The following is a 14,548-nucleotide window of genomic DNA, read 5'->3' on the forward strand; positions in this document are numbered from 1 at the left end:
ATTGCAATACCATTTAAGTACATAGATTTACAAATAGGTCCAAAACAGGACTAAAATATTCTTTGAATATTGTGCTTTCATAGATACATAAGAAAATTAGCGTATAAAAATACTTTACAAGGAATACACTCTAATATATGGATAAAAATACACATTTAAGTAATGCATTTCATTTTCGTATCATTCAAAATGCATAGGAAGGGATACAAGGACCATTTTTTTAAAGCCTTATTAAAAGTCTTCATTAAAAACCTATTTGAAGCCACGCTGAGCTTCCGCCATTTTGGGAATATTGCATATAAAACCCCTTTTTTCTGCTCAACTGCCAATACCCTCCAGTTTCTTTTATGGCACATTATCTAGGTTATATGGCAGCCATGGTATGGAATATTGCATACTTTGAGAAGAGAAAATGGCTACAGCTAGATGCGGCCCCAAAGGGACTCCATGCACATCTTAAGGAAAGCACGGAAACTTTGATGTGGCCCAGAAAGTGAATAAGCATATTTTTAAAAAGAGAGAGAGAGAGAGAGAAAGGAAAAGAGAGAAGTAGATGCAATCACAGCTTAATCTGGGCTCAGATCTGAAAACCAGTCGTGGTTTACTGATCTACCGGAGAAGGTTACCCATACCAAAACATGGCATCTTAATTTGCATCAGAAAGGTACCAAAAAAAACAAAGCGCATACAAAGGAAGAGAGGAGCCAGTTTCCCATTTCCAGGGTCTTACTCAAGTTCCCTTGTAGGGGGACAGTCGGAAAAACCACCACAATAAAGTGCTATTCCAGAAACCCTGGCACAGGCCATTGGACTGGTCGGAGCGAGATTTGCAAGCCCCGGCATTTTTGCCATGTGGAAAGGAAGAGATCATGGCCTTAAGTTGCAAGCCCATCTCACCTGCTGCAGGCAGATCATCCAAAGAATGTGAATATCACATCCATGATCACTACAACGGAATTCAGTTGTGGAAGGCAGAGGGTCACATAGGCATCGTGCTCAGAAAGCCAGGGAAGAGAAGGTAACTACTAAAAACATGGGGCTGCTGCTATGACCAGTTACAACAGGGTGTCAACCCTCATCATCAGTGGGGGTTTTTTAAACAAACAAACGCACGCACTTGCACTAGGACAACCCACAGGGGGTGCACTGGGAGACACAATACCAATCTCGCAGAGGATGTCTCATGCTTAACAGTGACAAGGAGATACAAGGGTTTCCCCACTCCCATGGGGGGGGGGAAATGAGGGTCAGGGCAAAGAGGGTTATGTGAGTGACTCACATTCAGCTGCCCACTCACAGACTCATGGTTCAACCAAGAGAAAGATTCTTGGTGCTGTGTGTGTGTGTGTGTGTGTGTGTGTAGGGGGAGGCATACACAAGGTTACTGGTGACCCAGAAAAGCCAGTTTCCTGCCCTTTGTGTATGGTATCATCAGTGCTGTCTAAGAAAAACACAGTAGATGAAGGAAGGAAGAAAACAAGCACACGTTGTCTTGGAGTCAAATAGTGGTGGATGTGTTTAGGCTGCACCCCAAAGAATGAGTGCCTGAGATAGGGAGAAAAAAATCACATGTCTGGGCCCAGTCTTTTGTGACGAATGGCTCAGGACTTCATAAAACTTGGGAGGGGAATCTCTGCTCTCGGTTGATCCCAAGCACCACAGTGATCTGGGAGAGTGTGGCTGTGAATTGGGAAAAGGACACAAGGCTCTTCTTGCTGTGGGCTAAGGAAAAGCTATGGGGTAGTGCAGGGGTGGCCTTTCACAGAAACAAAGCGGTGTGTGTGTGTGTTAAATATTAAGTTTCACTGTACATGATTTAACAAAGCAAACAACAAGAAAATAGCACCATGTACCCAAGCCCTTCGAAGACAGGGGCAAAGATGATGGTCTGGTGCCCTGTGACCCCGTTCGCTGGAGAAGCTCATACCATGAGCAAAGGATGTTCTCTCCCAGGTGAGTTGTGCTGGGCACTGCTTCCTGCTTTCAGTGGCAACAGCAGCGCATCCCACCCACCGTGTTAGCCAAAGAGGGACCATTTCCATCGGTCTGTCTCAACTCAGGCCTTCAAGGCCTAGGCTGACTGGCTTCAAGATGCGACAAAAGGGAAACCCATTTCTTCATGGCAAGTTACATTACACAGAGTAATCACAATACCAGTGCAAAAGTAAAACTGAAAAAAGTGTTACAGACACCCATCAACCCCTTTGCCCCCACCCCCACAGGACCTCAAGAACAGTTGACGCCAAGCCCACCCAGCATTCAGAGCGTCTGTCTGTTTGCCTTGACCTCCACACTAGGAGGCTGCCGGCCTGGCAAATCCTCATCGAGCTGGGCTTTGGCAGTGAAGGCCAGGGGATTCCGGCTGATTACCAGGTCCAGTTTGTCTCCTGCTTCAGATATCAAAGGGACAGCTAAGCAGCAGTCAAAGTCCCGGGTTCGAATGCGGTTTACCTGAAGGGATGGGAGAAAACTCATAGTGGATTATGGGAAACAAACACACACACACACGCAAAACAGGAAAATGAGACCATTTTATTTTACTGTGGTGTTGTTTTTAAAAAAGTAACCAGTTGCTGGAAATCACATGTGGTGAGAGTGCTGTTGCGTTCACATCCAGCTTGTAGTCTTCCCTCAGGCATCTATCTGTCTGGTCAGCTACTGCGAGAACAGGGTGCTGGACTAGATGGGACATTGGCTTGATTCAGCAGGCTCCTATTGTGTTCTTATATTCTTAAACTTGTGTCAACGTTGAACACTCAATAGACTGTAATTTGGGAGCTGTTCTGCTACATATAAAACATAGGCCAAACCAAACTATGCTATGCTATGCTATGGCAGAAAAATCCAGGAAAACACATTCCTGGAGCCATTCAATTCCTCAGTTATGTGAGAGAATGGAAAAGACATCCGATCAAACCGTACTCTTTTTGTGGGACACAGTTTTTGACAAAAATCTAACCAGAAGCATTAAGTCGGGGATGGTGAGCTGTTGTTGTATCCTTGTGGGGTTACTCTATTCTCTAGCCAATGATTCGGGGGGGCAGAAATGTATTTTGTAAAACCCAAGTGGACAGGTGCCATAATGCAGTTGGGTTTCATCTTGCAGAAAAGGCTCCCCAGTTATGATGAGGTTGTTTAAGGGTGGAGCCTCTCTGATTTCTTTGTCTTAAAAATATTTACTTTTTCCTCATCCCTGATGAAACTGTGGACAAATCTTTTATCCCAACTCAATTAAAGTTTCATTAGGGCTACCAGGGACAGATAACCCACGGATCGACATTTTTTGCATTTAGCTGACAGTGTAAGGTGGGGTATACAATCAGTCAAACTGGCAGGTGGGATCTAAATTAAGTTTACGGTAAGCACAGATGTGGATGTTAAGATCTGCTGCACACACTCGGAAGCGACAGCATCTGGAGACAGTGAAGGGCTACTTTATATTCTAAGCCCCAAGTGGTTGAGGCAAGATGACTCCTTTTGTTTCTGTAGCCTGTGAGACAAACAAGGGATGTTCTCTCCATCCCAGCTCCTCTCAGCCCAGTGCTGCCATGGGGATGAGCATAGTATGTCAGCACATGGGAGAGTGCATGGTGCATATAAGAGAGAGAGAGAGAGAGAGAGAGAGAGAGAGAGAGAGAGAGAGAGAGGGAGAGAATGGTGTAAGAGCGAACGCATTGTGTGTCTCTGTATGATCTGCAGATGTGGGTTTTCATGAGATGTTTGTTTGACGACTGTCTGCAAGTGGGTACATCTGAAAACGGCACGCAACCCTCAGAGGGCTGCCCAACCTTGAACGCGACCCCGAGGCCAAGGAAGGTTAATTGGCTCTAGGGTTAGTTCTTCCATTCCTCTGCATCTGGATGAAGATTTTATAGGTCAAACAAATCCATCTATATTTTTCTGACCTTTAGAAAGCCCTTTACGGATCACTCCCGGCTCAACACATTCCTCTAACTAGGATGCTACAGAGTCAGACCATTGGTCTATTTCACTCAGTTCTGTCTGCACTGACCGATAGCTGTGCTCTAGGGTTTCCCAGCCCCAGCTGCAGATGGTGGCATTGCACTTGGGCAATATCCCCTTTCAATGCCTGAGGCCAAACAGAAACAAGCTGCCATGCCCTCCCTTACCTGAGCTGACAATGGCAGTGGTTTCCAGATCTCGCAAAAATCCAGTGAGATCTTGCTGCAAACTAGCGCTGCTTCTCTGCCACCAGCTGGGTGGACAGGGTGACCACAGAGGCAACGCCTGTGGCGGTTGCTTCACCCCTGCACTTGGGGCTTCCTGTATGCAAGGCCGATTCCCTTCCCACCGCCTCAAGCTACAGTCCTGCTGAGACCATCATACAGAAGTGACGACAAGATCATCTCCTCAGTGGTGTCCCATGCAGAGATATTGAAGTCCTCTTCTCATGGTTCCTCTTTGGGTCTAGTGTGCGTTCAAGGAGAACGCTTTGGTGCTTGTGCAGGCTGTGACATTGCCAACATTCTGCAGAAACGTGGCCGGCAGCCTAATCACTTTTTTTTTGTTCCCCCTCTCTGCTCTTCCCCCAATTCCTTCTTTCTGCTGGTCTTTCATTTGAGGCTGAGAAAGAACAACGGTGCAGCAGGCCAGCTGGCTACGGACCATAACAAGCACAAATGAGCCTCCCCTTTATTGTTGCCAGATTTTCAGTTACTGACCCTACATGTGTTAGAGTTAATTGTGGCACAGCCAATAAAGTCTTTTTAAATGCTGAAGGGAACAGCAAAAGAATCCTTCAGGGAATTGCAAGACTTCTAAAATAATGAATGTAACTGCTTGCAGAGCAGGGAGGGGGGTTGTACCAACTGCCTCCAGCATTTCTGGTCCGAACAGGAGAGGCCGACAAAACAGTTTGGACCTCAAGTTGTCACTTCTTTTCCTACCCCCACCAAAAACTCCAGCGAGGTGTGCAAATGCATTAAGAAAGAGCCTTCACTGGGGCTCCTGAAGGTCTAGGTGGCTTTTTCCTGTGGAGTAGCTACAATGAGTTCAGGGAGCCGCCACCTGAGGGAAAATATGTGGGCATGAATGGCTTGTGCTACAGAGCTGGAGGACAGGTTAAGGCAGTGGTGGCCAACGCAGTGCCCTTGGCTGCCAGCGTGCCTGCTAGTACCTCCTGTAATGCCCATGAAAGGTCTCTATAAAAGCCCACAATGCACGAGAGATTGTTTGCTCCTCTTGCTCACAGTTCCTGTTTGCACTGGGCTTGCCCTTTCCTGCACCATCTTATGGCGGCCATTTTGTGACAGGCATCCATGGCACTATGTCAAAATTCCAAATGTGCCCCCTGGCCCAAAAAAGGGTGGCATCCCCTGGGTTAAGGAAAACAGAAACCTTTCCATCAGTGAAATTGTGCAACCCTAGGACAGAAAGAAAGAGAGAGTGTACCATTTTAGACAGACTATTCCAACAGCCACTAGTATGAACCCAGGTGGTTAGCCCCAGATACAAGCTCTTCTTCAAGAAACAGACCCGTTTCGGTTTCTTAAACCTTTTGCTGTTATTTATAGTTATTACCTGAAGGACTCTGTCATAGGGCTTGAGTCCACACTGATCAGCTGGCCCATCTGGGCGGATCATATTCACATAGACGCCTTTTTCCAGCAAGCCATCTGAGACACTGAATCCAAAGTCTTCAGTCTCTGGATCCTTATAAATAGTTATCTGAAAAGGAAAAGGAAAGTCTAATTTGGTATGAACAGCAAAAACAGAGGACAAAGCATGAGGAGAAAGTGCCCCCCCTGGTGCTTGAAGAATAAATGAGGGTCTCATTCTAAAGCTTTTGCAAATTTCAGCTGTTTCAGCCTAAAATGTCAAACTCGGTCACTAAGTAGCTATGGTGAATGTAAAACAACAGCTTCAGGTCTGTGTTCTCAAGCGGCACCGTAAGCCATGGGAACCAAGTGCAATGCTGATGTGACAAGAGTGAACGTGTGGGCATGTGGCACAGAAGTAGGAAAATGGCCAGTGTTTTCCAAGAAAGCATCAGTAGCAGAACTAGGGCACAGGACAAACAAGGACAAGGTGATAACATTGCTCTAACACCCCTCCCAATAATGATTCCCTAGTTGGAATGTGGGGTCAGGAACAGAACACATTTGCAGCGCAGTCCTAACCGTGCCTACTCAGAAACAAGCCACACTGAATTCAATGGGGCTTAGTCCCAAGTAAGTGGGGTTAGTACTGTAGTCTTAATTACTAATCTTTACTGGGAAAGTATCAACATTGCTATCAGAAAAGGTCATTTGGTCAGACACAATGCACACATTCAGGCTCTCTGTGTGAACCAGCAATGCTGTTGCTTGGGGGGGGGGGAGGCGCTGTTCCAACTTTAAATCGACTACCTCGTCAGCCTTGAGAATAAAGCTCTGCTGTTTAAACAGGAATGTTTGGTTTCTAGCAAAATGCCTGAAAGACTTCCGAACCACCAAAAGCCTTTTTGGAGAAGCTGGTGCAATGGTAAGCATTCCTCTGCACGGGAGGTGGGGCGTGTGTCCATGGATTGCATGCCATTGCTATTAGGCAAGATTAGATATCCCTGACAGCAATGCTGTATTTGCATGTTGAACCTCACGTTTTCCATAGGCCTTTCAGAAGTGATAGGAAATGAGAACAGGAAGGTCTACCCCCCCCCACGAGTCCTGTGCTTACACCTCTCCCCCGCCACTAAAATGAGAGAAGCCATTGTGCTACTCCTGCCCTGAGACTCTTGTTTACCTGTGTGTATCATCTGCTTTACTGCAAAGCCATCCTATTACAGGAGGCAGTCTTCTACTAAGCCAGTTTATTAGGTCCACCAACCTCAGTATCACCAACACTGACTAGCAGCAGCAGGTTCTCCATGGATTCAGACAGCCCTGCCTGGAGATGCTGGAGGTTGCACATGGGACCTTTTGCATCCAAAGCATGTGCTCTACCCCTGAACTATAGCCCGTTCCAGTTTTGCTAGGTGTGTGGGGTGCATTGCAAGGGAGTGGCAGGAAGAGGGCGCTGTCCCCACCAGAGGACATCAGCTGCTTACTAACATCAGTAGAACATTCCATGCCCTGCCATCCTGTGCTCAAAGACATTTATCCAGAAACTTAGTAATGGGGCAAATCCGCCTCTGGAGATTATTTTTTTTTCAGTCCTTTACCCACCCCTATCCTATCTTTACCCTACAGTCTTAAAACCCATAACCAGACCATTCTTCAGCACAAACCTTGTGCAGCTCAAGAGGGGTGGGAGACATGATTTCTTGGATCTCTTCCTTCATCATCTTAATCTCCAAATTCCTGTCATTTTTCTTGGTGGGAGTGACATTGGCATTGCCCTTCCCTTCACCTGAGCTCTTGGTGTTCCCTTTTCTTGGTGGGCTCAGTCCTGATTGGTTGACAGAGTTCATAAGCAACTTGCCCCCGTCAAGGTCTAGATTGTGTACACTCCCTGTCATGATGGATGCCTATGGAGGGGTAAGTAAAAAAACAACCACACACAGAGAGAGAACACAGTAAGCTCGGTGCAAGAAGCAGCATGAACACTAAGGTTCAGGGCAAGATGAATGTCCCAACTCCTGCATCCTCTGCTCCAGGATCTCCCACCCAAACAAACGCTGGCAAGACAAAGTTCAGAGAGAGAACAGGGTGCCATCGCTCAAGGACGCTTCAGGACTCTTTACTATGGGATGCTGCCAAATTGCAAACTCTGCTCAGGATTCATCATGAGTTCACTTGAATTGGCATAGATGAGATATGCCAGCCCGCATGGACAACAAAATTTTGGCCGTGCACTTACAATTTATGGGAACTGGCCACAACACCACAATATCATGGCAAGACTTACTTCCCTATTATGATTCTCCTTTTGGCCAATGCTAGATGCACACAAGTGTCAGGTGCATGCTGGGTTGAACACATTTGCTGTTGCTATGTGCACTTTCAACTGAATGCTATCTCAGTGTTTCCCATCCGTGCTAGTGGGTGGTGCTTGGTGGGATGAATTCGCAGTGTGTGTTGTTGTTCCCTCATCTCCATTTATACTTCCACACCCTCCCAGAGTTCTGGAAACATGAGGCCCATTGTGGACGTGCACAAAATTATATGTTTACCTGCATGTGTGGCCATTAACAAAAATTGTTACAAGTTTTCATATACACCAGATTTGCACAAAAGAGTAGGTTAAAAAAAAGAAGTTGAATTTTGAGCCCCACCAGCAACTCACCCTCTCTGAGTTTGAAAAACCTGAGGCCCATATTGGACACGCAGGCAGGTATTTGTTTACTTTTACCTGTGACCCTTTTATAAATTTTGTTTTTGAGATCCAAGTTTTCTGATATACCAGACTTGCACAAAACAGCGAGTTAAGAACAAATGAAGTGTGTGTCATGACAGATCCATCAACACTGAGGAGCACCTCACCGACAGAAGTAGGGGGTGCGGTGATAGGTGACACCCAGAAAAGTCACCAGGCACATGAAAGATCCAACCCACCTCCATCATGTGCTTCAGTATGTCCACAGGTGGGCAATAAGCAATTTTATGTAGGATTTTTGTTTCCTTACTGCATTATTGGGGATATCTGAACTAAACAGGGGAAGTCCCACTTAGATGGGGACAATGTTATGTGTTCAATGCAATAAACATTTAATCCACTTTAAACTGCTATGTGTACCTAGCCTTACACATGGATGATAATTTGACCGCTTCAAGCACTTGAAATGCAGGAGCCATGCTTCTGACAAACAAAAAAAGGATGAAAATCCCAATTTTCTGCTTGGGAGAGCAGTGCTAGTTTGGATTAGGCTGGCAAAGGCTAATATAGATTTTGGGGGAAACAAGTCTAACCTTCCTGTGTGCCTGTACCCTTGTAATACCTGCTCAACCTGCTCAAGATGCATACTATAAGCTTCTAGTGATATTACCTTGAAAGGAAGCACACTTTATAAAGGGTGACACTCTGACTATGCAGGGAAGGGGGAATATAGAGCGCCCTGTTCACCCTGCCATTAGCTCCAGCTCCCATCAGTCACAACCAGAAAGACGCAGCTCAGGAAGAACCAAGAGAGGGGAACTTACTAGAAGTGGCACAGCTAGACACCCCTTCTGCTTTCAAAGGTTAATTTACCTCAATCTCCCTCAAAAGCTCAGACTGGCCGCATGTTTCCAAGTCCTCCAAAGCTTCTCCAAAAACACGCCAAAAATTATCCTCATGTGCGGTCTCAAGGCCATTTTGGCGGTTGGGATATCTGTTGTAACGTAGGAACCAAAGATTGTCAGCACTCTTCTGGAGCAGGGTGGAAGCCGCAAGGCTACAGCAAGTGGCTCGCCAGTAAAAGCAGAGACTTGGCAGAGTCTTCATATACAAAAGCAAACAATATGAACTTTTCAGGCAAGAGAGAGTCCAAATACAAAACCTCCATGCACTTTCACTAACAGGGCAAAAGTCCTTCAAGAGGAAGAATTACACTGGTGTAGTAATGCCACGTTCAAAAGGGTAAAATAAAAAGTGCCTGTAGGAAGATTGTAGGTTTAGGAAGACGTTTTGGTGAAATAGAGAAGTAAAAGAAAAAAAGGATGCATTATGGGTAAACCAGGAGCCTCAGAGACTGTTAGTACAAAGGCGGATGGGACAGAGTTCAGATCTGAGACACAGAACACCTGAGAAGAGAGAGAAAAACACAGAGGGTAACAGACGTGGTGAGAAAATGATAAATACATCAGGTATCTGTGGGAGTATATAATGTAAAAAATGATGTATATAAAATGGCTTCCCCTAGACTAGGCAAGCAATTTAAACACTAAATGCAGAAATATACAGAGGGTTCAACAGGACCTGCATCTCTCATTTGCGCGGGTCTGTAGTTATACTTTCAATAAATCTAAATGCTAATCTATTCTGCTGCCCCTGCTCATTATATACTTCTCCCTTGAAGAAGTAGAGAGGTTTGTGCTTGCTGATATCCACACCACCCTCTCTTTTTGGGGTAAAAAGGGGGCAAAACAGTCCTTTCCCCTGTATATAAGAGTCAGTTCCCCACGTTCTGCCCCATGCTTTTAACATTCAACCACACTCCTGGGAAACCCAGATATATTGAACTCAGTTTGGGGCTCCACTCAGTGGCGGAGAGCAGGCAGGGGCGGGGCTGGCGTGCGTCCTGGGAGCAGGGGGGCAGCTGCGATGGCACCCCACCGGGATCACACTGCCAGGGGCGGTGCGCTCCCCCCGCACTCCTCTTCCTCTGCCAGTGGCTCCACTGAGTGAAGCAGGCTTGAGTTTCAAATGGCTCCATTCACTTGCCTACTAGTGTGCCACCTTACTTTCTGTGATTCGTTGCCATTTCTTCCCTTGAGGGAAAACCAAACCGCTGCACTTAGTGCCACTGCAGTATGGAAGGTGAAGTCTGTTCTCCAACCCTGACACTGAATGGCCTGACAGGAAGACCACAGAGCAGTGCAATACCTCTCTCCACACACAAATAAGCTATTCTCACGATGGGCATTTTGATAGGTTATTATTATTATTTGTCGGCACTTAAACAATGGCTAAGTGCACAACTGCGACGCCTGCTTCTCATTTGCGTGGACATTTCCATGTCACTTCTTAGATCGCTAAAGGGAGAGCAGCAATTAAAAATGAACTAAAGTCATATGAAATGGTTTTGGAAATTCATGCCAAGGAAATGATTATTGTTTTAATGAGTCAACACTACAAAGAACTGTGATACAAACAGAGGGAATGTTGAGTTGAAGGTTCGTGTTTTTAATTTTATGCAGTTGCCTTCTTCCATCCTCGCCCACTTTCCCTTATCCTTTGGACAGAGTCTTGTTTGGACCAAGACTGACTTTGTTTTCACAGCTGCTTGCCAACCCAGATGTAGCCAGCACAAACCACAGCAACTCAGGTAACCCAACTGAATGGCAAGGAGTCTAAGGTCAAAGCAACCTGCAAGGTCTGTGGTTGGGCAGCCTTTGATGAACTGCTGAGGTGTGGAAGACAGCAGAGTGATGAGCAGTTAGGCCATTTGCAGGTGGCAGATTCCTGAGTTATCACAGCAAACAGATTCGGGTCACTTGGCACCCACGAGCCATGTGAGGACTATGCCAATCCCTTCTAGTTCAAACTGGAAAATTAGTGGGATTAGTTCAGGCTGCATAGGCCACTCAAAACCTTATGGAATTGGTACCTCTCCCCTCGCCCTCCATTCCCATGTAATACTTGCTAATTTAATGCTGAACCCTGGGCTTCATCCAAACAGACTCTTACAGATGTCTAACATGCTGCACCTTAGTATTATTGTAACCCCATTTTACGTGTGTGTGTGTGTGTACGTACGCGCGCACGTGCGCGTACACACACACACACACACACACACACACACACACAGGTCTTCTAACAACATTAGTGCATAGATCAGATTCCAGATCTGCAATACTGGATTCCTGCTCATGTGAAAAACATTGCACCAGTGGAAAAGGAACTTAGAAATGACTTTTTGGTGACAACATCACCAGGACACACTTTTGCATGTGATCTTGTATACCTACTGGTAATCAGACAAACAGAGGATAGATAGGATAGAGATAAAAATCAGCGTCATGTATAAGCATCCACCCTAGATTGCTTTCATATATGGCCTTTCACATACCTAGCAGCTATGGACTGCCATTTAGTCAACACCCAAAAGAACAAATGTGGGCCACACATTAAAGGTTTTTTAATTTCTCTCCATCGCTCGAACGCCATTGTTAAGATGACACCCCACTGTAATGAAACTTAAGCCTGGGCATTCAGAAAAGGTGAAACGCCGACTTCTAAATGCCAGCATTATTTCATTCCAATTAGAAACCCAACTTAATAAAATGACCACTCATCAGACTAGCCCAGCAGTCCACTTGCAGTTCCATTTCTTCTCTAAAAACACAGGCGAGGCCTGGGCTTTCTGTACGACATGTCCCTTTTGGAATGTGGAAGAAAAAATGGATCTGAATATTTTCATGTCAAATTCCTTCAGGAATAGTTGAAGCTGATATTGACCCCTTCCTTTGGGATGAAGGACGGGAGACAAATCGAACGGAGTCAGGTAAGACATGTAGGCATGCCTTGTCCATGAGATCCATATGAATGTGCACACACACACACACCCATCCTTCCCCCTCGTTTTCTAACAAGCCTCACATACCTGCTGGGCTTCTCCCAGTCATCTTCACTGAAACTGCCATCCATAAAGGGGTAACTCTTCCTGGGATCACCAGGAGGGGTACTGTTCTTCTGTCTGCTGGATCTCCATTCATGTGGGTGAAGCGCAATGCCAACAGCTTGCGGCAAGTATGTACCTACTGGGATCCGATGGGGAGCAGAGAGACAAACAGGAAGGATCAGGTCATTTTTACATGGCTACGTTGAGGAAAGACAATCTTATGGTTAAGTTAGCTGGATGGGAAGTCTGTCTCCCATTTCTAGTTCTGCAGTAGACATCCTATATGTCTAGGGAGAATTTTAATCGTGCAACCAGATGGACAAAGCGCCCTGCTTTGTCCATTTGCTGGTGAGGTTTAAATCCAAACCACACCTGTAAATGGACGTTGAAGGGGCTCGCTGTAATTGCTGACCCCATGGCAATGTTCGCTTGCGTGAACCTTTATCCCCTCAGATATAAATGTATGAACTGGCCCTCAGCAATTCAAAATGGAGTTGGAAGGGAGGAGACAAACTTATGCATTCGCACATTAAAGGCAGACTCACCCTGACTTCCATAACCAGCATCAATGCCAGAACCGTCCCAGGATTCCATTGCACTGTCCACACTGGGGATTGTGGTGGAATAAATCTCAGAGAGTTTGCTAGTTTTCTGGGAATCAGTCAGGTCATCTTCTGGGTCGCTCACTTCATTTATACTCCCAGACTGTTTCGGGTAAGTCCCTGGGGTCAAAATAAAGATGCACAGGTATGCACAAAATGTTAGAGACATTTCTGTGAAGCTCGCCTGCTCTCTTTCGGTCATGTTATAATCACCAGCTAATGGGTGGCGCTGTGGTCTAAACCACAGAGCCTAGGGCTTGCCGATCAGAAGGTTGGCAGTTTGAATCTCCACGACAGAGTGATCTCCGGTGGCTCGGTCCCTGCTCCTGCCAACCTAGCAGTACGAAAGCACTTCAAAGTACAAGTAGATAAATAGGTACCACTCTGGCGGAAAGTAAACAGCATTTCCATGCACTGCTCTGGTTTATCAGAAGTGGCTTAGTCATGCTGGCAACATGACCCGGAAGCTGTACACCGGCTCCCTTGGCCAGTAAAGCGAGATGAGCGCCACAACCCCAGAGTCATCTGCGACTGGACCTAACGGTCAGGGGTACCTTTACTTTTACCTTAATGGTTGGTAAGTCTCACATCAGGTTGCAGGCCCAATGTTGTGTTTTCCAGAAGATGTAGTGTCTGGTGTGGAGAACACTGATGCTACCTTAGCCCTATAGCAAGGGGGTGCTGCCCTTCTTTCCCCTTCATCCTGTAAGCCTTTTTGACTCATGGCAGCTTCAAGTTGCACCAACCAAATGTGAAATTAAGAGTGGGGGAGCGGCTTTCCAGGCATAAAAATCACACAGATCACGACTACTGCCGGCGTGTGATCTTAAGTGCATCTGCTTGCAAGTAAGTTCAGTGAAATCAAGTAAAAAGACTTATTTCCAAGTAAGTGGCTTTTTTGATTTAGTGATTGTAAAGTGATTTATTCTTTACTCAACACTTAAAACCACCATCACCTTGACAATTTTCTCTTTCACCTTAGAACATCTCCTGAGATAAAGACTGTACTTTAAAGAAAGGGGGGAGCCCACTATAGTCTCCCCAAATTAGGATGGGTTAAATTGCTTATGATGGAGTACTTGAGATGGCTGTGGAATTCCAATTTCAAATAGCTCAGGCTTAGAATGACTGATAGGAATTCACTCTCCTCCATTCATTTTGACTCATGTGTCATACACAGAAAGTGCTCCAAAGAGCTTCTGTGAGTAAAAATATCATTATGACTGCTGGATGAGCTGTGCCAGCTATATCCTCTCTTGGGGAAAGCTCTGCGAAAGACTATTAACGTGTTTCACACCATAATAGCTAATGGTTGAGAGGTACAGAGATCATCTCTGGACTGTGAGAGCCGTTGGGGGATGGTGATTCCCAAACTCAGCTAAGGTTGGGTCTCTGTGTGAAAGAAACTGCAGTTTTTTAGGATGATAGAGTGAGCAGGAATGAGAGCACTGACATGGAGATTGGAAGGCACGTTGGAGAGCATGAAGGGATGGAGGAGAAATTCAATTTAGTTTGCATTTTAATAAGTCACTACCTAATGTGCACCTCTTAAGAAGAGGAATTGGACTAAAGGCCCTTGAGGTCCCTTCCGACCCTACAATTCTATGAAATGTGCAAATCAAAGCACACCTATCCTTTGAAATTTGCACTTCTCCGAATTTTGCAACGCAATTCTCCATCCCAAACAATGTGTAGAATATATGTTAGGGGAAAGAATGCATTAAAATGCATATATTAATAAAGAGAT

General features: G+C 45.7%; 1 protein-coding gene across 5 annotated transcripts in view; it reads right to left on the minus strand.

The window, feature by feature from the left end:
* Positions 1-1,558: 1,558 nt before the first annotated feature.
* GRIP2 (glutamate receptor interacting protein 2) overlaps positions 1,559-14,548 on the minus strand; it is a 371,385-nt gene continuing 358,395 nt past the window's right edge. For 4 of the 5 annotated variants that reach the window (XM_053378049.1, XM_053378050.1, XM_053378052.1 and 1 more), the window contains 6 exons: positions 12,745-12,921; positions 12,182-12,338; positions 9,127-9,247; positions 7,226-7,465; positions 5,542-5,688; positions 1,559-2,451 (listed from right to left, as the gene is read on the minus strand). In XM_053378049.1, coding sequence (XP_053234024.1) covers positions 2,260-2,451; positions 5,542-5,688; positions 7,226-7,465; positions 9,127-9,247; positions 12,182-12,338; positions 12,745-12,921 — 1,034 coding nt within the window. In that variant the 3' untranslated portion in view covers positions 1,559-2,259. The remainder of the gene's footprint in view (positions 2,452-5,541; positions 5,689-7,225; positions 7,466-9,126; positions 9,248-12,181; positions 12,339-12,744; positions 12,922-14,548) is intronic. The other variant, XM_053378053.1, reaches the window with a different exon arrangement.

Source organism: Podarcis raffonei, chromosome 2 (genome assembly GCF_027172205.1).
Source record: "Podarcis raffonei isolate rPodRaf1 chromosome 2, rPodRaf1.pri, whole genome shotgun sequence".
Lineage (NCBI taxonomy): Eukaryota > Metazoa > Chordata > Lepidosauria > Squamata > Lacertidae > Podarcis > Podarcis raffonei.